Source organism: Pangasianodon hypophthalmus, chromosome 19 (assembly GCF_027358585.1).
Source record: "Pangasianodon hypophthalmus isolate fPanHyp1 chromosome 19, fPanHyp1.pri, whole genome shotgun sequence".
Taxonomy (NCBI): Eukaryota; Metazoa; Chordata; class Actinopteri; order Siluriformes; family Pangasiidae; genus Pangasianodon; species Pangasianodon hypophthalmus.
Window position 1 is genome coordinate 155,364 of NC_069728.1, and position 23,394 is coordinate 178,757.

At 49.6% G+C, this 23,394-nt stretch overlaps 1 protein-coding gene across 2 annotated transcripts in view; it reads right to left on the bottom strand.

Moving 5' to 3' along the window:
- Positions 1–23,394, bottom strand: part of LOC113525264 (receptor-type tyrosine-protein phosphatase F-like) — a 92,338-nt gene that overhangs the window by 25,228 nt on the left and 43,716 nt on the right. For both annotated transcript variants that reach the window (XM_053242341.1, XM_053242342.1), the window contains 4 exons: positions 23,104–23,340; positions 12,101–12,264; positions 6,400–6,512; positions 100–197 (listed from right to left, as the gene is read on the bottom strand). In XM_053242341.1, the coding sequence (XP_053098316.1) occupies positions 100–197; positions 6,400–6,512; positions 12,101–12,264; positions 23,104–23,340 (612 nt within the window). The remainder of the gene's footprint in view (positions 1–99; positions 198–6,399; positions 6,513–12,100; positions 12,265–23,103; positions 23,341–23,394) is intronic.

Below are 23,394 nucleotides of genomic sequence, written 5' to 3' on the forward strand. Positions count from 1 at the left end.
ATTTGGTTAACATTTATGAAAGGAGTCTCTAGCGTCAGCGCGATGTAACGGTCAGAGGTAAAGCTGTAGCTGTAGGGGGTGTGTATGAATGGTTATTACCTCGTACTCCTGCGAGAAGAGCAGGTTGTCGTTGGCTTTGAGGCACTCGATGTGGTCAGCCAGCTCGCACACGGAGATGGGAGGATGTTCTCTCATATCTGGAGAAGAAAGAAAGAAGGAAAGTGTTGAACAAGACAGATGGCTAACACTCATCCAGTCACTGTGGAGGCAGGGTGATGAGTGCGAGGCTACCGAGGAGGACGTGGAGATGTGCTGTGCTGAAGTGTCAGGGATGCACTGAGGAAAGAAAAGACAAAGGAAAAGCAAAAAAAAAAAAAAAAAAAAACAGAAAACAAAGACAGAGTTTCCATCCACCTGTTTGGACACAAACTCGTGCTGAAAAAGTTGAAACTACAGCTATTACAGATGGACGGGGATAATCTAGCTACTGTTTGATGTAATTTCTTTTATTCAAATTTTGACAGATGTTTAAAAATGCTGTCTTATCAATTTGGGGATGCATCTGCCCATGGCCCAAGTGGAAGCCCAGATACCATACCTCCATTACTGTAGATAATAATGTCATCTAAATAGGCAGCAGCATACACAGTGTGTGGACAGAGGATTCTGTCCATGAGTCGCTGGAATGTCGCGGGGGTCCCAAACAACCCAAAAGGAAGGGTCACGACTTGGTGTAACCCAAACGGAGTGGAAAAGGCTGCCAATATCCCTTTGTCAAATCCAGCGTCGAATAAAAGCAAGCCGCGCCTAACTGATCGAGCAGCTCGTCAGTGCGAGGCATTGGGTATGCTTCAAACTTAGACACTGCATTGACTTTTCTAAAGTCCATACAAAAACAGACAGTCCCATCGGCCTTGGGCACCAACACCACTGGGTTGCTCCAGTCCCTGTGGGACTCCTTGATTACTCCCATTTCAAGCACAGCCTTGAGTTAATCCCGAACATTTTTTGCAATTTAGCCACATCCGTGATTTGGGACGGAGAGAGGTGGTGTCCATAAGGGGTATGAGGTGGATTGAGCTGCTATTTTTAGATTTACCTCCAGTCCTAGCTCCCCTCTCTCCGGAACAACCGTCGCAAAAGCCAAGGGAAACACCTCCCTCCACGGTTTAAGGAGGTTAGGGTGGCACCTCCCCTGCCCCACCTCTGTCCATTCTCCATAATTGAATAACTTAGAGCTTGACATGGGTAGTAAAACGAGCACTTTATCTCCCGGTGCAAACTCCCGTAGCCGAGTACCCCTGTTATACAGCCGGGATTGACGTTCTTGCGCCTGTAGCAAATTCTCCTGGATTATATCGCACAACTGGCACATTATTTGCACAAAACTGCACATATCCGCACTATATCTGTACTGTCAGACTGCTGCAGCCGCTTTATGTCCCAGGGTACCCTCATGTCTGTGTTACCTTCTGGCTCTCCCTTTTAGGTATGCTGTCACTGCAGTCTTGCAGTCTTGCCAGAGTCCCTGCTTGTACTCTGCCTCTGCACACAATGTACATTGCCCTTAACCATTACAGGACAATAAGCATACCTAATAATCTCTTCCTCTCTCTCGAGCGACACATGCTACTCCTGAGATACCAGTGATCCTGACCCCTTCTGCTCTCCGGACCTGCTTGATCCATCCTGATGCCCTACTTCTGGTTGGAGTTCTCATCACTTGGAAATCACTCACTGCTGCTAAGGATGGCTTCACACATACAGCCTAAAGATACATGAGATTACTGTGGATGGTACCACTTAGAAACCATGAAGATGGCTTTGGACTGCAATTCCCACAAACAGTTTTTCACTCAAGTCTCCATCAGTGAAGAGTTGAAGAGTTGATAACTTCAACAAAATAATCTTCATGTGAAAACTATGATTAATTTCCTGGTTACACATTTATAGAAGAGATTTATTTATAATGGCACTATCCGGTGTCACCCAGCTAAGGATGGGTTCCCTTTTGAGTCTGGTTCCTTTCAAGGTAAATGCATAAATTTAAAATTTATATCCTAAAATTATATATTTCTGTAAAGCTCCTTTGTGACAATATCCAGTGTTAAAAGCACTATACAAATACAATTGAACTGGATTGTGTACCAATCTCAGTGTGTTATACCAGCCATAGAAATACAGAACGTTATTTAAAGTACAGCACAGTTCTTCATCAAGGTTTTAATTTATTTAAATTTGATTTGATTTAAATTTGCAACTAGGAAACATTTTACAATCTGCTGAGCTAGCTAGAGTGACTAATATTAAAAGAAGCTAATGTGTAAATGTTTTATATATCAGAACTTACCTTTAACCTATACTCATGGACGCAACCTTAAATATCGAGTGAAAATCATTTCGTCTTTCTATCAGATAAAGCACATTAATCATAATAATTGTAACAAACGCAAACATTAAATTTAAAATGTTATCTTTTTTAACAGAAGTAAACAATGTGGCTCATCAAAACACAAAAGTGTTTCCTTCATAGATGTGAAGCTCATAGTCTTCAACAATTTTACATCAAATAACAATTTAAATTTGTGAAACATTTTGCAATGTGTTAACAATAACTAGCTAACTAAAGTGACTAGCACTAAAGAAGCTAATATATACACCGATCAGCCATAAAATTAGGACCACCTGCCTAATATTGTGTTGGTCCCCCTTTTGCTGCCAAAACAGCCCTGACCCATCGAGCCATGGACTCCACTAGATCCCTGAAGGTGTGCTGTGGTATCTGGCACCAAGACCTTAACAGCAGATCCTTTAAGTCCTGTAAGTTGCGAGTTGGGGCCTCAATGGATCAGACTTGATGGCCAGCACACCCCATAGTTGTTCGATTTGTTTGAGATCTGGGGAATTTGGAGGCCAAGTCAACACCTTGAACTCTTTGTCATGTTCCTCGAACCATTCCTGAACAATTTTTACAGTGTGGCAGGGCGCATTATCCTGCCGAAAGATGTCACTTCCATTAGGGAACACCGTTGCCATGAAAGGGTGTACCTGGTCTGCAACAATGTTTAGGTAGGTGGTATGTTTCAAAATAGCATCCACATGAAGGCCAGGACCCAAAGTTTCCCAGCAGAACATTGCCTAGAGCATCACACTGCCTCCGCCAGCTTGCCTTCTTCCCATAGTGCATGCTGGTGCCATCTCTTCCCCAGGTAAACGATGCACACGCACCCGGCCTTCCACATGATGTAAAAGAAAATGTGATTTATCGGACCAGGCCACCTTCTTCCATTGCTCCGTGGTCCAGTTCTGATGCTCACCTGTCCATTGTAGGCACTTTTGGCAGTGGACAGAGGTCAGCATGGGCACTCTGACAGGTGTGTGGCTACGCAGCCCCATACGCAGCAAGCTGCGATGCACTGTGTGTTCTGACACCTTTCTATCATAGCCAGCTTTAAATTTTCAGCAGTTTGTGCTACAATAGCTCTTCTGTGGGATCAGACCAGATGGACTAGCCTTCACTCCCCACGTGCATCAGTGAGCCTTGGGCGCCCATGACCCTGTCGCTAGTTCACCGGTTGTCCTTCCTTGGGACCACTTTTGGTAGATACTTTGCTGCCTAATATATCTCAACCCTTGAGAGGTGCCACTGTAACGGGATCATCAATATTATTCATTTCACTTGTCAGTGGTCATAATGTTATGGCTGAGCAGTGTACATGTTATGTATAGGCATGTTAGCTACAATAGCAGCATACCTAGTGTTCACAGTTGTGCATTTAATCTTAAGTAGTGAGTATAAGTCATTCCGTTTTTTTCACAGCCATATTTAAACTGGCGTGTTTATTGAAGTATAAATGTGCTGCCAAAAGTGTTGACCAAACCTGACACTAAAAATTTGTGATTTTTTTTAAATGATGTAAAAAAAAAATGATAACGAAATAAACATTTATAACATTATAAATGTTTATAACATTTAATATGTAAAATCTACAACGAAACGTGACGACAATCTCTAAAAGCTCCCTTTAACTCACTAGAGTAACATTAATAAACTAATATACATATATACTAAATATACATTAATATAAATAATTTAAGTTAGCCAACACACATCAGGTAACAGCAAAGTCCATTTGTGGGGTTTTCAGGCTAATTCCAGAAAAACATCCATGGAATTAAAATAAAGAGCCGACGGAAGCGGGCCAATGAGAAGATGCATTAAACCTCGTACGTTTACTACTACTACTACTACCGAACGTGAGTATTATTCTACCTTTTCTTCTGCTTCTTCAGGCTAGGATGTCTATGGCAGCCTGTCTGGCTGAACCTTCTGGTAAAAAGTTGTGAAATTTGGCACACTGATTGGGGAGGGTCTAAGGAACATTCTGACCAAATTTGGGCCACATGTTGCCAATGCTCTAGCGCCACCATCGGGCCAAATCACGTGTCCAAAATTTGAAAGCCATGAAAGTATCACCGGATTCCCTGGGTTGAGATGGGTTCAATGCACTCTATGATGTCGACTAATTAGATTTTCCATCTTGGATGTTTTTCAAAAACTGTTTTTTTTTTGCTACTCCTCCGGCAAATTTTGTCCAATCATCACAAATGTATCATCTTCAGAGTAAGCATCACAAAAGCTACCAAAAGAATTTTGAATAGTCCAAAAGGTTTACCCGTAATGGGTCAACAAACCTGACGGCGAAGCTGCCAAAAAGGAAGTGAGGCTGTATCTCAGCAATGATTTTGCGCACTGACACAAAACTTGGTAGGCATCTTCAGGACCATAACCTGAGGCTATGCAAGAAATTCCATGATAGCGCCACCTACTGGTCAAAAGTAACAATAACATGCCAAAAATCACTGCATTTTTGCTACTCCTCCTCCACAGTTTGTACAACCTTCAGCAAAGTCTGGCTCACATTATACTCAGACCCATCTAAACATGCACAAAATATGGAAAAAAGGCCCAAACTGATGAGAAAAAACATAAAATAAATACCATACATGTTTGTAAATTGCAAGAAGAAGAAAAATTTTAGCAATCATGACCAAAGGTCAAAATAGCTCCACAGGTCACAGCAGTAGCGGCAGCAATGCCACCATACTGCGCATTTATCCATCTAGACCTTTCCTCCTACAGTCAGAGAATTCCACCACTGTCCGTGGTCAAAACATACACATGCAGCATCACACAAATCACCCTTGAATCCCTTCGCCTAAAGTTATGGCTCTGCTTTCGTGTGCAGCTCACCAAGTCTGGGTGCTTGGCCCCCCAAAAATGCTGCTTGCAGCTTTAATTATTATTGTTGTTGTTTGTTTATTTATTTACAGAGCAATTCATAAGGATGCAATTAAAAAAGTGAAAATATACTACACAAAATGAGTGTAAGAAGATAAATACACAATATCCAAATACAAAACAAAATGATATTGCCAAGCGCGTTCAAGGCACATTTACATTCAACTCCATAAAAGGCAAAGCTCAGAGAGAGCTGAAAAAACTGACAAAATGGTGACTAAATGGTGAAAGAATGCCTCTTAAGTGTAATCTTCCAGTAATGAAGAAGAAGCCTTTATTTGTCACATACACATTACATCAGAGTGAAATTCTCTTCTTCGCATATCCCAGCTTGTTAGGAAGCTGAGGTCAGAGCACAGGGTCAGCCATGGTACGGCCCCCTGGAGCAGAGACGGTTAAGGGCCTTGCTCAAGGGCCCAACAGTGGCAGTTTGGCAGTAATCCAGGCTCAGTAACCAGAGCCTTAACCATTGAGCCACCACTGCCCTAATGCAGCTCAGCCACTGCAGCGTGTTGCCTACCAGAGATGCACACTAAGCCTTCCTCCTTTTATAGGGCGCTATTATTTTTGTCCCAATTGAATGAATAGTCTTAGTTTACGTTTTTGTCTTTAAATCATTTTCTTTCAATAAACTGGTGTGTAACTGAAATAAATAAGTGATTTAAACATTACTTTTTTTAACGTTAATTATAGGAACCAAAGTCACTCGATCAAGTTCCAAATTAGTGAGTCTGCTTATACATAAAGCTCCTGGGAAAGATTTTGGAATAAATTGTGCTTACTGTGATTAAGAGCTTGGCCGGGCCCCGTAACCCAGCGGGGAGGTCACATGACCTGTTAGTGAAAAGGGCGAGCGAGAGAAAGAGCAGGCAATGACATTTTCTCTCTCCTTTTTTAAATTCTTGTCCTCCTTCATGCTCAGCTTGACAATCATAAAGCAGGAGTGCTAATGAAGTGACGAGGATCGTGTAAAGGATTTTGATGATGAACAGAGATCCTATTAAGAGCTGAAAATTGACATTGATTTAAAAAACAGAAAAAAAGTAAGATTAACATCTACCACGTTGATAAATAACTGATGGAAAAAAAAAAGTTACCTGGTGTCTGACAGTTGAGTCTCTTCATTTCCACACGATCGGACGAGTTAGCCTTGAGGGAGTCCTTCACCCCGCTCAAGTGTTCGTCTTTAGGCAATGGAGATGCTCGCTTCCTGTGAGACAGGAATCTGGATTTGAGCTTTAAGTCACCAACTATGAAGACGCCAGGCTGAAGAAAATGTCAGCTTTGACGATGGGAACATTTCTATTTTTCATCACACGTCAGTCATAGGCACATGCAAAGAAATGCTGTAGAGCAAAGATGCCTTCAAAAATAATGAAATTAAATGTTTCTACATCAAAAAAAACTATAAAGAGCAGTAAAAAGTAATCAGTGACAGTAATCAGTTAATGTGACGATCCTTCGCTTTTAAAAAATAAAACAGTATCTCAGGTGCAGTGTGTGCAGTTTTATAAGGAAATGAGCTGGAAGTGTTACTGAGCATCTTGCAGAAGCAGCCACAGTTCTTCTGGAGCCTTTGACTGTCGACTCGCTTCTTATTTCTACAGCGAAACCCAGCAGCCTTCATTATGTTTTTATCTGAAAAGTGTCTTTTCACATTTCATTTTGTGCTGGAAAACGTCTCCAGGTTACGTATGTAACCATGGTTCCCCGAGGGAACGAGACGCTGCGTCACAAAATGGGAACGCCACCGCGTCACCGTGCTCTGAATCACATGTCTAATCCGTCCAATGGATGGGCGAGACGTCACGGGTGACGTAGCGACCCGGAAGCATAAAAGCCTAAGGCACAAGGACAGAGGAGCCGGGAGTGGCTTGCGTATCCAGGTCATAAAACCTGGCAAAGGTCAGGGGCGTGGACCATCCCGCCGCGTTGCAGATGTCCTGCAAGGACACACCTGCCAGAAAGGCCTTAGAGGCTGCCACCGCTCGGGTAGAGTGAACCTTGACCCCCAGGGGACTGGGGAGACCAGAGGACTCGAAAGCCAGAGAAATGGATTCTACAATCCACCGGCTCAGGGTCTGAGAAGCAGGAAAACCCCTCTTAGGGGGACCAAAGCACTCAAGCAATTGGTCCGCCTTTCTCCACAGGGCAGTTCTGTGGACGTACAATTGAGCTTCCGATGGTTGGGCTCCCTGAAGGGAGGAGGACAGAAAGCCTGCAGCACGACCGGCCGTGGTGCCGAGGAGGGGACTTTCGGTACGTACCCTGCTCGGGGGTACAAGAACGCTTTGGCCAACCCAGGCGCAAAGTCTAAATAGGAAGGGGCCACAGAGAGGGCCTGAAGATCCCCCCACTCTCCTAAGAGAGGAAATTGCCAAGAGAAAGGCAGTTTTCAACGTCAGAAGATGGTCCGAAATCTCCTCTATGGGCTCAAAGGGGGGTTTGCAGAGAGCCTCTAAAACCACGGCCAGGTCCCACGAGGGGACCCGAGATCGAGCTGGAGGTCTGATCCTCAGCGCACCGCGGAGGAAACGTGTCACCCAGGGGTGCCTGCCCACTGACTGGCCATCGAGAGGGGCGTGGCAGGCCGCAATAGCCGCCACGTACACATTCAGGGTGGAGTGGGTCAGCCCCGCGGAGAGGCGGGCCTGCAAGAACTCCAGCACTGTACCAACTGGGCAGTGAACAGGGTCAAGCCAGCGGTCTCCGCAACAGGATGTGAAAAGTTTCCACTTCAGGGCGTACAGTTTCCTCGTAGAGGGAGCTCTGGACTGGAGGGTGGTCTCCACAACCTCGGTTGAGAAACCGGAAGCGCGGAGTTGTGCCCCCTCAGAGGCCACACCCACAGCTTCCACAGCTCCGGGCGGGGGTGAAGATGGCCCCCCGCCTGTGAGAGGAGATCCCTCCTGATCGGAATCTCCCATGGGGAGCCGTCTAGGAGGGAAATCAGGTCCGAGAACCATACTCGGCCTGACCAGAACGGGGCTACTAACAGTAGGCGAATTCCGTCCCGGCGCACTCTCTCCAGAACTCCCGGGAGCAGAGCGACCGGAGGAAAGGCGTACAGACGCAGCCTCGGCCACGGCTGTACCATGGCATCCAGTCCAAAAGGAGCTGGATGAGTCAGAGAGAACCAAAGGGGACAGTGCGACGTCTCCCGCGTCGCAAACAGATCCACCTGGGCTCTGCCGAACATACGCCATATGAGCTCCACCACCTCGGGGTGGAGTCTCCATTCCCCGGGCACCGGCCCCTGCCTCGACAGGGCGTCCGCTCCCACGTTGAGATAACCAGGGATGTAGGCTGCTCTCAATGAGAGGAGCTTCCCTTGGGACCACACAAGGATCTGGCGCGCCAGCCCGTAAAGGGGGCGCGAACGCAGACCTCCCTGGCGGTTGATGTAAGAGACCACCGTCCTCTCCCACGTTGAGATAACCAGGGATGTAGGCTGCTCTCAATGAGAGGAGCTTCCCTTGGGACCACACAAGGATCTGGCGCGCCAGCCCGTAAAGGGGGCGCGAACGCAGACCTCCCTGGCGGTTGATGTAAGAGACCACCGTCCGCTCCCACGTTGAGATAACCAGGGATGTAGGCTGCTCTCAATGAGAGGAGCTTCCCTTGGGACCACACAAGGATCTGGCGCGCCAGCCCGTAAAGGGGGCGCGAACGCAGACCTCCCTGGCGGTGGATGTAAGAGACCACCGTCATGTTGTCGGTGCGCACCAACACGTGGCGGCCTCTTAAGTCTGGGAGAAAGTGTTTCAGAGCCAGAAACACGGCCAGCATCTCCCGGCAGTTGATGTGCCAAGTGAGATGGCGGCCGCTCCACAGACCACGGGCAGAACGGCCACTCATGACCGCTCCCCATCCGGTGAGGGACGCATCCGTCGCTAGCACTACGCGGTGACCAGGAGCTAAAATCAACCAGTCGTCGATGTAATTCAGTATGCGGATGCCCTGGAGTCGCATAGGAGCCAAGGCAGCATCCACGCACTTCGTGAAGGTGCGGAGTGAGAGTGCTAGACCGAAGGGAAGAACCCGATACTGGTAAGCTTCGCCCCCGAAAGCGAACCTCAGGAACTTCCTGTGTTGGGGAAGGATGGAGATGTGGAAATACGCATCTTTTAGGTCGATCGTGACAAACCAGTCCTCGGACCTGATCTGAGACACGACCTGAGTGACCGTAAGCATCCTGAACTTCAGTCGAGCGACTGAGAGGTTCAATTGCCGCAAGTCCAAAATGGGACGCAGCCCTCCCCCCTTCTTGGGAACAATGAAGTACCGGCTGTAGAACCCGGACTCTCTGTCGTGAGGAGGGACCACCTCGATGGCCTCCTTCCTCAGGAGAGTGTGTACTTCCTGCTCCAATACCAGAGCCTGCTCGGGACCCACCACAGTGGGAAGAACCCCAGAAAAACGAGGCGGAGGCGAGCCGAACTGAATTCGGTAGCCTCTTTCTACAGTACGCAGGACCCAATGAGACACATTCGGCAGAAGTTTCCACGCTGCCAGAAAGCTCACTAAGGGAATCAGTCTCTCGAGACTGACCTCTGGTGTAATAGAAGCGGTTAGCTTGGTGCCCTGAGGCGGCGAACCGACAGGGGGTAAATGAACTAACCGCTGCGAAGACCCCAGAAGAGGCCGCGAGCCTCCCAGACTCGCTACATTGCCGGGCGAGAGCTCGCCGGAGACCGCTGCTCGCCGGAGACCGCTGGCCAGAGACCGCTTGCCGGAGACCGCTGCGCCCTGAAGCACCATAGGTGGCAGGGTTGGCAGATCGACCTCCTGAGGGCACTGGGGGGACCCGGGCATGAGGTGTACGCCGCGTCGCCCCAGAGGGGCCCGCCCTCGGAAGCCCTGGGCCAAAACCATCAGGGTTTCTTAGCTGCAGCCCTTCTGGACATGAGGACGGTCCTCAGATCCGCCTTAGCGCCCGAAGGGCCGGGCCCAGAGCGTCGTCGTGACTCCTGCTCCCACCTCGGGGGAGCACGGGAGGCGACGCTCTGTTTTTGGGCCTCCCTGTAGGAGGGGGCCGTACACGGAGGGGGCTGCCCCCGCCCAGCAGCCCCACGAGCTAGAGAGCGACGGGGGAGGAACCGCTGGAACGCCGCCGCCTGAGCACAGGCCTGCTGGTATCTCTCGACGACGGAATCTACAGCGTCGCCAAACAGGCCCGAGGGAGTAAGCGGGGCGTCCATGAGCATGACCCTGTCCTTCTCTTTCATATCGGACAGGGTCAGCCAGAGATGCCTCTCCGCCGGAGGGACAGATCAGCGGCCCGCCTAAGCTCCGCTACCTGCTCAGACGTCATCTCCCCGTGCTCATCCAGCTCTTTAAGCAGGTCGGCCTGGTACGCCTGTAACACCGCCATGGTGTGCAGACACGCACCAGCCTGACCTGCTGCCGTGAACGCCTTGCCTACCAGCGCTGAGGTGGTCCGCAGCGGCTTGGTAGGCAACGCCGGAGCCTTCAGGGACGATGCAGCAGCAGGGGACAGATAGCTGGCTAGCGTCTGTTCAACCCTGGGCATCGCCCTGTAACCGGAGTAGTCCAGCCCCGCCACATTAGCGTAATGGGAAGAAGTGGGTCTGGAAAAAAGGGCAGGCTCCGAGGCGGAGGTGGTGGCCTACTGCACAAAAAGCGCTCATCTAGCTTGGAGCACTGAGGCTCAGGCCGTGTCTCAGCGGGCCAGTCAATGCTCAGCTTAGCGACTGCCCGCGTAACCACCTCGAGCAGCTCCTCGTATTGAGGAGACTGCGGCTCTGGGTCGACGCTCTCCACATCGACCTCCTCGGAGGACGATAGGCGGAGCGCCGAGTCTGCTCCCTGGGGGGAAGAAACCGCAGAGCGTGCTTCCGAACCCAGGGAGGGGACAGAGGACCTGGAGGGTGAGGAAGGAGAAAGGGATGGGCCTGTCTCCATTCCCTCCGCCAGGTCCATCTGCGAGCCCCACAAGCGCAACCGCCGCTCTGCCTCGGCAGAAGCGGGGCCGGCACCGCGAGGCACGCTAGTGAGGGCTCCCTCCTCAAAGAGAGCCCAGCGGGAGCGGATAGTGCGCAGCGGTAAACGCTCGCAATGTGCGCAGCCGGCTCCCTCGAGAGCCGACTGAGCGTGCTCCGCTCCCAAACAGGCAACGCACAGACTGTGTGTATCCCCGCCCGTAATATATCGCGGACAGGGAGGAACACACAGCCTGAAGCGCTGCCCGCTCTCGCCCTTAGTTTTATCTTTGGCCTTTGGCATGCCGCCGATAAAACACAAAATAGACAGACAATAGACAAACGATATACATAGAGTGCTTGCTGAAAACAGGAAGCTAACGCGGGGCTCGCCGCTCGGGCTTTTATGCTTCCGGGTCGCTACGTCACCCCGCCCGTGACGTCTCGCCCATCCATTGGACGGATTAGACACGTGATTCAGAGCGCGGTCACGCGGGGGCGTTCCCATAGCGTTTCGTGACGTAGCTCGAGTTCCTGGAGGGGAACTAATGTTTGGAATCTAAAATGCTTTTGTGCTGAATCAATAATGTAGAAGTCAGAAAATAAACATCTATAACAAAAAAAAGACCAAGACTTTGCACAGCATATACATATATATATATATATATATATATATATATATATATATATATATATATATATACACACATATATATATATACATATATATATATATATATATATATATATATATATATATATATATATATATAAAGAGTGATGACATTAAAAACAAGGTCTGGGCTGAAACAAATGAATGAAAGACAGAAAGAGCGAGCTGTCGATGACTTCTCACCTTTTGTAAAGGATAAGGGTGATGCTGACGGCGAGCACCACGGCGAGCACCGCGGCGAGCACCGGCCCCATTACCCACAACATCTTAGGAGAATCCACACTGCCAGCCATGCTGCCATTCTCCACCATCACCGGGTCTGAGTACGGGCTGGAGGAGAAAACACGCTACAGGAACAAAAAAGGAGAGAAAGATTTGAATCAGGAACCAATATAGGCTCTCAGAAAATAACCGATGTGTAATGTTATGAATGGGTGACATCATGCTGAGGGGTGGAGCTAGCACTTGTAGCTTCAATTACAATTTAATATAAAGTAGGTAATAAAAATAATGAAGAAAAATAAAATAAAGTATGGAGAGAAATGTCAAAGAAAAGGAAGGCGTCAAAAATGAGACATATCCCTGCTGGTACGATTCCGAGCTTCTTTCATAGACATGACAAGGGGAACGACTGAGAAAAGGGAGGAAGACAAGCTTTCGTTAGCTGCAGAAGGCGAAGACACAAACATGGTGATGTGGTAATGTGAGGATGTGGGGACGTGGTGATGTGGGGATTTGATGTGGGGACGTGGTGATGTGGGGATTTGATGTGGGGACGTGGTGATGTGGGGACGTGGTGATGTGGGGACTTAATGTCGGGATATGGTGATGTGGGGACGTGGTGATCTGTGGACGTGGTGATCTAGGGACGTGGTGATGTGAGAAAGTGGTGATGTTAGGAAGTGGTGATGGGACTTCATGTGGGGACTTGATGATGTGGGGACGTGGTGATGTGGGGACGTGGTGATGGGACTTTGTGTGGTGACGTGGTGATGTGGGGACGTGGTGATGTGGGGACGTGGTGATGGGACGTGGTGATGTGGGGAAGTGGTGATGTTAGGACGTGATGATGTGGGGACGTGGTGATGGGACTTCGAGTGGTGACGTGGGGACATGGTGATGTGGGGACGTGGTGATGTGAGGACGTGGTGATGTGGGGAAGTGGTGATGTTAGGACGTGATGATGTGGGAAAGTGGTGATGGAACTTCGTGTGGTGACGTGGTGATGTGGGGACGTGGTGATGTGGGGACATGGTGATGTGGGGACGTGGTGATGTGAGGACGTGGTGATGTGGGGAAGTGGTGATGTTAGGACGTGATGATGTGGGAAAGTGGTGATGGGACTTCGTGTGGTGACGTGGTGATGTGGGGACGTGGTGATGTGGGGACGTGGTGATGTAAACACATGGTGATGTGGGGATTTGATGTGGGGATGTGGTGATGTGGGGACGTGGTGATGTGGGGACTTAATGTCGGGATATGGTGATGTGGGGACGTGGTGATCTGTGGACGTGGTGATCTAGGGACGTGGTGATGTGAGAAAGTGGTGATGTTAGGAAGTGGTGATGGGACTTGATGATGTGGGGACGTGGTGATGTGGGGACGTGGTGATGTAAACACATGGTGATGTGGGGACGTGGTGATGTGGGGACGTGGTGATGTGGGGACGTGATGATGTGGGGACGTGGTGATGTGGGGACGTGGTGATGTAAACACACGGTGATGTGGGGATTTGATGTGGGGACGTGGTGATGTGGGGACGTGGTGATGTAAACACACGGTGATGTGGGGATTTGATGTGGGGACGTGGTGATGTGGGGACGTGGTGATGTAAACACATGGTGATGTGGGGACGTGGTGATGTAAACACATGGTGATGTGGGGACGTGGTGATGTAAACACATGGTGATGTGGGGACGTGGTGATGTAAACACATGGTGATGTGGGGACGTGGTGATGTGGGGACGTGGTGATGTAAACACACGGTGATGTGGGGATTTGATGTGGGGACGTGGTGTTGTGGGGACGTGGTGATGTAAACACACGGTGATGTGGGGATTTGATGTGGGGACGTGGTGATGTGGGGATGTGGTGATGTAAACACATGGTGATGTGGGGATTTGATGTGGGGACGTGGTGATGTGGGGACGTGGTGATGTAAACACACGGTGATGTGGGGACGTGGTGATGTAAACACATGGGGATGTGGGGACGTGGTGATGTGGGGACGTGGTGATGTAAACACATGGTGATGTGGGGACGTGGTGATGTGGGGACGTGGTGATGTAAACACACGGTGATGTGGGGATTTGATGTGGGGACGTGGTGATGTGGGGACGTGGTGATGTAAACACACGGTGATGTGGGGATTTGATGTGGGGACGTGGTGATGTGGGGACGTGGTGATGTAAACACATGGTGATGTGGGGACGTGGTGATGTTAGGAAGTGGTGATGGGACTTCATGTGGGGACTTGATGATGTGGGGACGTGGTGATGTGGGGACGTGGTGATGGGACTTTGTGTGGTGACGTGGTGATGTGGGGACGTGGTGATGTGGGGACGTGGTGATGGGACGTGGTGATGTGGGGAAGTGGTGATGTTAGGACGTGATGATGTGGGGACGTGGTGATGGGACTTCGAGTGGTGACGTGGTGATGTGGGGACATGGTGATGTGGGGACGTGGTGATGTGAGGACGTGGTGATGTGGGGAAGTGGTGATGTTAGGACGTGATGATGTGGGAAAGTGGTGATGGGACTTCGTGTGGTGACGTGGTGATGTGGGGACGTGGTGATGTGGGGACATGGTGATGTAAACACATGGTGATGTGGGGATTTGATGTGGGGATGTGGTGATGTGGGGACGTGGTGATGTGGGGACTTAATGTCGGGATATGGTGATGTGGGGACGTGGTGATCTGTGGACGTGGTGATCTAGGGACGTGGTGATGTGAGAAAGTGGTGATGTTAGGAAGTGGTGATGGGACTTGATGATGTGGGGACGTGGTGATGTGGGGACGTGGTGATGTGGGGACGTGATGATGTGGGGAAGTGGTGATGGGACTTCGTGTGGTGATGTGGGGACGTGGTGATGTGGGGACGTGGTGATGTAAACACACGGTGTTTGATGTGGGGACGTGGTGATGTAAACACACGGTGATGTGGGGATTTGATGTGGGGACGTGGTGATGTGGGGACGTGGTGATGTAAACACATGGTGATGTGGGGACGTGGTGATGTAAACACATGGGGATGTGGGGACGTGGTGATGTGGGGACGTGGTGATGTAAACACATGGTGATGTGGGGACGTGGTGATGTGGGGACGTGGTGATGTAAACACATGGTGATGTGGGGACGTGGTGATGTGGGGACGTGGTGATGTAAACACACGGTGATGTGGGGATTTGATGTGGGGACGTGGTGATGTGGGGACGTGGTGATGTAAACACACGGTGATGTGGGGATTTGATGTGGGGACGTGGTGATGTGGGGATTTGATGTGGGGAAGTGGTGATGGGACTTCATGTGGGGACTTGATGATGTGGGGACGTGGTGATGTGGGGACGTGGTGATGGGACTTTGTGTGGTGACGTGGTGATGTGGGGACGTGGTGATGTGGGGACGTGGTGATGTAAACACACGGTGATGTGGGGATTTGATGTGGGGACGTGGTGATGTGGGGACGTGGTGATGTAAACACATGGTGATGTGGGGACGTGGTGATGTAAACACATGGGGATGTGGGGACGTGGTGATGTGGGGACGTGGTGATGTAAACACATGGTGATGTGGGGACGTGGTGATGTGGGGACGTGGTGATGTAAACACATGGTGATGTGGGGACGTGGTGATGTGGGGACGTGGTGATGTAAACACACGGTGATGTGGGGATTTGATGTGGGGACGTGGTGATGTGGGGACGTGGTGATGTAAACACACGGTGATGTGGGGATTTGATGTGGGGACGTGGTGATGTGGGGATTTGATGTGGGGACGTGGTGATGTGGGGACTTAATGTCGGGATATGGTGATGTGGGGACGTGGTGATCTGTGGACGTGGTGATCTAGGGACGTGGTGATGTGAGAAAGTGGTGATGTTAGGAAGTGGTGATGGGACTTCATGTGGGGACTTGATGATGTGGGGACGTGGTGATGGGACTTTGTGTGGTGACGTGGTGATGTGGGGACGTGGTGATGTGGGGACGTGGTGATGGGACGTGGTGATGTGGGGAAGTGGTGATGTTAGGACGTGATGATGTGGGGACGTGGTGATGGGACTTCGAGTGGTGACGTGGGGACATGGTGATGTGGGGACGTGGTGATGTGAGGACGTGGTGATGTGGGGAAGTGGTGATGTTAGGACGTGATGATGTGGGAAAGTGGTGATGGGACTTCGTGTGGTGACGTGGTGATGTGGGGACGTGGTGATGTGGGGACATGGTGATGTGGGGATCTACTTCTGAGATGCCAATGATGCCAGTGATCCTGACCCCTTCTGCTCCTCCTCGCTGCCTGACCCATCCTGATGCCCTACTTCTGGTTGGAGTTCTCATCGGTTGAGTTCGCTCGCTGCTGCTGGGGGTGGCCCCATATGGACTGCCTGAAGAACTGTTTGGATTGCTGGGGATGGTGCCACCTGGGGGCTGTGGAGATGGCTTGGGGATCACATATGGGGAGCTGTACTGTAATGGCTTGGGACTGCGATTGCTGTAGTGGCTTTGGGGCTGCAGTTGCCACGAGCAGCTTCGTACTCAGGACTCCATCAGTGGACAGTGGATAGATTTTAACCAGCCGGACCTCTTGCAAATACTGCGATGAATTTATTGGTTGCACAATTGCACTATTTGTCCATATAGTACACAATAGAAGGGATTTATTTATAATTGCACTATCCGTTGCACCCAGATGAGGATGGGTTCCCTTTTGAGCCTGGTTCCTCTCAAGGTTTCTTCCTCATATCATCTCGGGGAGTTTTTCCTTGCCACCGTCGCCACTGGCTTGCTCATTAGGGATAAATTCACAGTGATAAATTTAAATATTTACAATATATTTTTGTGAATCCATTTATTTCTGTAAAGCTGCTTTGTGACAATGTCCATTGTTAAAAGCGCTATACAAATAAAATTGAATTGAATTGAATTGAATGTGGGGACGTGGTGATGTGAGGACGTGGTGATGTGGGGAAGTGGTGATGTTAGGACGTGATGATGTGGGAAAGTGGTGATGGGACTTCGTGTGGGGACGTGGTGATGTGGGGAAGTGGTGATGTTAGGACGTGATGATGTGGGAAAGTGGTGATGGGACTTCGTGTGGTGACGTGGTGATGTGGGGACGTGGTGATGTGGGGACATGGTGATGTGGGGACGTGGTGATGTGAGGACGTGGTGATGTGGGGAAGTGGTGATGTTAGGACGTGATGATGTGGGAAAGTGGTGATGGGACTTCGTGTGGTGACGTGGTGATGTGGGGACGTGGTGATGTGGGGACGTGGTGATGTGGGGACATGGTGATGTAAACACATGGTGATGTGGGGATTTGATGTGGGGATGTGGTGATGTGGGGACGTGGTGATGTGGGGACTTAATGTCGGGATATGGTGATGTGGGGACGTGGTGATCTGTGGACGTGGTGATCTAGGGACGTGGTGATGTGAGAAAGTGGTGATGTTAGGAAGTGGTGATGGGACTTGATGATGTGGGGACGTGGTGATGTGGGGACGTGGTGATGTGGGGACGTGATGATGTGGGGAAGTGGTGATGGGACTTCGTGTGGTGATGTGGGGACGTGGTGATGTGGGGACGTGGTGATGTAAACACACGGTGTTTGATGTGGGGACGTGGTGATGTGGGGACGTGGTGATGTAAACACACGGTGATGTGGGGATTTGATGTGGGGACGTGGTGATGTGGGGACGTGGTGATGTAAACACATGGTGATGTGGGGACGTGGTGATGTAAACACATGGGGATGTGGGGACGTGGTGATGTGGGGACGTGGTGATGTAAACACATGGTGATGTGGGGACGTGGTGATGTGGGGACGTGGTGATGTAAACACATGGTGATGTGGGGACGTGGTGATGTGGGGACGTGGTGATGTAAACACACGGTGATGTGGGGATTTGATGTGGGGACGTGGTGATGTGGGGACGTGGTGATGTAAACACACGGTGATGTGGGGATTTGATGTGGGGACGTGGTGATGTGGGGACGTGGTGATGTAAACACATGGTGATGTGGGGACGTGGTGATGTAAACACATGGGGATGTGGGGACGTGGTGATGTAAACACATGGTGATGTGGGGATGTGGTGATGTGGGGACGTGGTGATGTGGGGACTTAATGTCGGGATATGGTGATGTGGGGACGTGGTGATCTGTGGACGTGGTGATCTAGGGACGTGGTGATGTGAGAAAGTGGTGATGTTAGGAAGTGGTGATGGGACTTCATGTGGGGACTTGATGATGTGGGGACGTGGTGATGTGGGGACGTGGTGATGGGACTTTGTGTGGTGACGTGGTGATGTGGGGACGTGGTGATGTGGGGACGTGGTGATGGGACGTGGTGATGTGGGGAAGTGGTGATGTTAGGACGTGATGATGTGGGGACGTGGTGATGGGACTTCGAGTGGTGACGTGGTGATGTGGGGACATGGTGATGTGGGGACGTGGTGATGTGAGGACGTGGTGATGTGGGGAAGTGGTGATGTTAGGACGTGATGATGTGGGAAAGTGGTGATGGGACTTCGTGTGGTGACGTGGTGATGTGGGGACGTGGTGATGTGGGGACGTGGTGATGTGGGGACATGGTGATGTAAACACATGGTGATGTGGGGATTTGATGTGGGGATGTGGTGATGTGGGGACATGGTGATGTGGGGACTTAATGTCGGGATATGGTGATGTGGGGACGTGGTGATCTGTGGACGTGGTGATGGGACTTGATGATGTGGGGACGTGGTGATGTGGGGACGTGGTGATGTAAACACATGGTGATGTGGGGACGTGGTGATGTGGGGACGTGGTGATGTGGGGACGTGATGATGTGGGGACGTGGTGATGTGGGGACGTGGTGATGTAAACACACGGTGATGTGGGGATTTGATGTGGGGACGTGGTGATGTGGGGACGTGGTGATGTAAACACACGGTGATGTGGGGATTTGATGTGGGGACGTGGTGATGTGGGGACGTGGTGATGTAAACACATGGTGATGTGGGGACGTGGTGATGTAAACACATGGTGATGTGGGGACGTGGTGATGTAAACACATGGTGATGTGGGGACGTGGTGATGTGGGGACGTGGTGATGTAAACACATGGTGATGTGGGGACGTGGTGATGTAAACACATGGTGATGTGGGGACGTGGTGATGTGGGGACGTGGTGATGTAAACACATGGTGATGTGGGGACGTGGTGATGTGGGGACGTGGTGATGTAAACACACGGTGATGTGGGGATTTGATGTGGGGACGTGGTGTTGTGGGGACGTGGTGATGTAAACACACGGTGATGTGGGGATTTGATGTGGGGACGTGGTGTTGTGGGGACGTGGTGATGTAAACACACGGTGATGTGGGGATTTGATGTGGGGACGTGGTGATGTGGGGACGTGGTGATGTGGGGACGTGGTGATGTAAACACACGGTGATGTGGGGATTTGATGTGGGGACGTGGTGATGTGGGGATGTGGTGATGTAAACACATGGTGATGTGGGGATTTGATGTGGGGACGTGGTGATGTGGGGACGTGGTGATGTAAACACACGGTGATGTGGGGATTTGATGTGGGGACGTGGTGATGTGGGGACGTGGTGATGTAAACACACGGTGATGTGGGGATTTGATGTGGGGACGTGGTGATGTGGGGACGTGGTGATGTAAACACACGGTGATGTGGGGATTTGATGTGGGGACGTGGTGATGTGGGGACGTGGTGATGTAAACACACGGTGAAGTGGGGATTTGATGTGGGGACGTGGTGATGTGGGGACGTGGTGATGTAAACACATGGTGAAGTGGGGATTTGATGTGGGGACGTGGTGATGTGGGGACGTGGTGATGTAAACACATGGTGATGTGGGGACGTGGTGATGTAAACACATGGGGATGTGGGGACGTGGTGATGTAAACACATGGTGATGTGGGGACGTGGTGATGTGGGGACGTGGTGATGTGGGGACGTGGTGATGTAAACACACGGTGATGTGGGGATTTGATGTGGGGACGTGGTGATGTAAACACATGGTGAAGTGGGGATTTGATGTGGGGACGTGGTGATGTGGGGACGTGGTGATGTAAACACATGGTGATGTGGGGACGTGGTGATGTAAACACATGGGGATGTGGGGACGTGGTGATGTAAACACATGGGGATGTGGGGACGTGGTGATGTGGGGACGTGGTGATGTAAACACATGGTGATGTGGGGACGTGGTGATGTGGGGACGTGGTGATGTAAACACACGGTGATGTGGGGATTTGATGTGGGGACGTGGTGATGTGGGGACGTGGTGATGTAAACACACGGTGATGTGGGGATTTGATGTGGGGACGTGGTGATGTGGGGACGTGGTGATGTAAACACACGGTGATGTGGGGATTTGATGTGGGGACGTGGTGATGTGGGGACGTGGTGATGTAAACACATGGTGATGTGGGGACGTGGTGATGTAAACACATGGGGATGTGGGGACGTGGTGATGTAAACACATGGTGATGTGGGGACGTGGTGATGTGGGGACGTGGTGATGTAAACACATGGTGATGTGGGGACGTGGTGATGTAAACACATGGTGATGTGGGGACGTGGTGATGTGGGGACGTGGTGATGCTGTTTATGGTAACTCTCTATATGTGGTCCAAAGAGGTGTTGATGCACGTGAAGGAGGCCATCATTAGGCTGAAAAACCAAAACAGACCTATCAGAGAGATAGCAGAAACTTTAGGAGTGGCCAAATCAACAATTCGGTACATTCTTAAAAGAAGGAATGCACCGGCTCAGCAAATCCAAAGGCCTGGAAGACCACTATTCTTCAGAATTCTTTCCTTGGTGAAGAAAAACTCCTTCACAACATCTAGCCAAGTCAAGAACACTCTGGAGGAGGTAAGGATCAAAGTAATTGGACAATTGACTGATGGGCAGTTTCATGGCCAGTGGTGGCCTGTTGCATTTTGTAAACACATGGTGATGTGGGGATTTGATGTGGGGACGTGGTGAAGTGGGGACGTGGTGATCTGTGGACGTGGTGATCTAGGGACGTGGTGATGTGAGAAAGTGGTGATGTTAGGAAGTGGTGATGGAACTTCATGTGGGGACTTGATGATGTGGGGACGTGGTGATGTGGGGACGTGGTGATGTAAACACATGGTGATGTGGGGAAGTGGTGATGTAAACACATGGTGATGTGGGGACGTGGTGATGTAAACACATGGTGATGTGGGGATTTGATGTGGGGACGTGGTGATGTGGGGACGTGGCGATGTGAGGAAGTGGTGATGTGGGGACGTGGTGATGTATGGGTTGTGACATAATCCCTGTGACGTAGTTTCTGGCCTGTCTCGGCATTTAAATTGCACTGTTTTTCCTATTTTTCATCAATAATTTTGTGCTAACATTTGTTGTATGTTTAACTTTCCCCTTCTGCCGCATTTTCTTTTTCTCAACATGGCAAACATTCAACATTCAGTGGGTTGAGTGCAGGATGTTTAGTCATTCTTCCTCCGTCGTTAGTAATAGCTTTATTTGTGATAAACGTATGTTAGTTAGCTCTCTGATGGAGAAGATTGCAGCATTAGGGGGGTGCATTCCAGACTCTAGAGAGGGTTAGTGAGAGTGAGAGCAGCATAGTTTCTGTAGGGGAAAGTCTGGATGCCTTATGCGGAGTTAGCAATCCTCCCCATTATCTCTAAGTTCCTAGAAAAGGTTGTAGCAGCTATACTCATACATACAGAGGAATAACATTCATGAAATGCATCATTCAGGATTTAGGCCTCATCATACCACAGATACAGCGCTGGTTAAAGTGGTAAATGACCTACTACTGACCTCTAATCAGGGTTGTGTCTCCTTGCTTGTGTTGGTTGACCTTAGTGCAGCTTTTGATACCATTGAGCAGACTATTCTCCTCGATAGTCAGTCTTATCTGTCGATGTAAATGGTGACATCTCTATACATACTAAGGTAAAGTTTGGTTATTATTTCTGGGCTGCACAACTGAGACCCCTGATCTCTCTAGGATGAAGGATCACACATGCACTTGATGGATAAATATTGAAAAAAGCCTTTGTAGGCTTTGTTGTCTTAAGGTAGTACCTTTTTCAGAAGTGTCCCTAAAAGAGGCTCAAATTGGAGAGTGGCCTTAAGTCACATTAAAAACTTGGAAAACTAACATCGTTTATCCTGTCTAAGAAAATCTCATCAGTATCTTAAGGGCTTGTACCATCACATGCAGACACAGGTTACAGAAAGTTTCAATACGGACTCAGCTATTTGCATCAAATATTCCATAACGGTGAACTCAAATCATTTGAACAAATAAGAAATGAGTTTACACTCCCAAGGACTCCCGAAAACTCCCAAGGTTTATTCCCAAAAATAAATAAACAAAAACCTCTCCAAGAGAACTCATTTTTTTGAAGAACCACAAACTGGACATGAGGTTAGGAAAATAAGAAAATTGTATAATGTACTTGATAAACCTAAAACTGAATCAGTGTTGACGAAGCTGGAATATGAAAAACTAACACACCAAAAAGTAAAACTGTACTTTTATAGAAAGTGATGATGTTTAAAATAAAATATAAGCTCAAAAAAAAAAAAAGTAAGGAATGATGTTAGAAAAAGAAAAGAAGAGAAAAAACGTGTAAGAAATGGATGAAGGGATGGAGGAAAGATAATAAAGGGAGGTAAGGAAGAGAGAAAGGACAAAAAGAAGAGACTGAAAGAGAATAGAAAATAAGAAAGGGTGAAAAAAAAGGGACAGGAAGAGAGAAAATAAAGAAGAAAAGGGAGGAAGGAAGGAAAAAGAGAAAGAAGGAAGAAAGGAAGAAATAATGTATGGAAGAAAAATTAATGGATAAACAGAAGGAGGGGGAAATGGATGGAGAAGGTAAGAGATGGAGGGGAAGAATGGCAAGCACAGCATGTGGAGGTGTAGAGGCTTAGAGGTGCGGAGGTGTACCTGCTTTTTGTTGCCATTGGGAAGGTGCTGCTCTTTCATCTCGGCCATGATGAAGCACTGATAGGGCTGGTTGCTAGGCACCGGGCGGTTGTAGAAGCCGTTGTAGTTTTGCTCGTCTCCGAGCAGGAATGTCTCGGGAAGGTATTCCAGCTTGGCGGCGACATACGGTCTTGGAATTTCAGTGTAACTTCTACGATGCCGGTGCCTCGGCGGAGGAACTTTGCCGACCTCAAGAAGCTAACAAGAAGAAAACGAGAAGCTGAGACGAGTGACATGTTATAGTCATACATC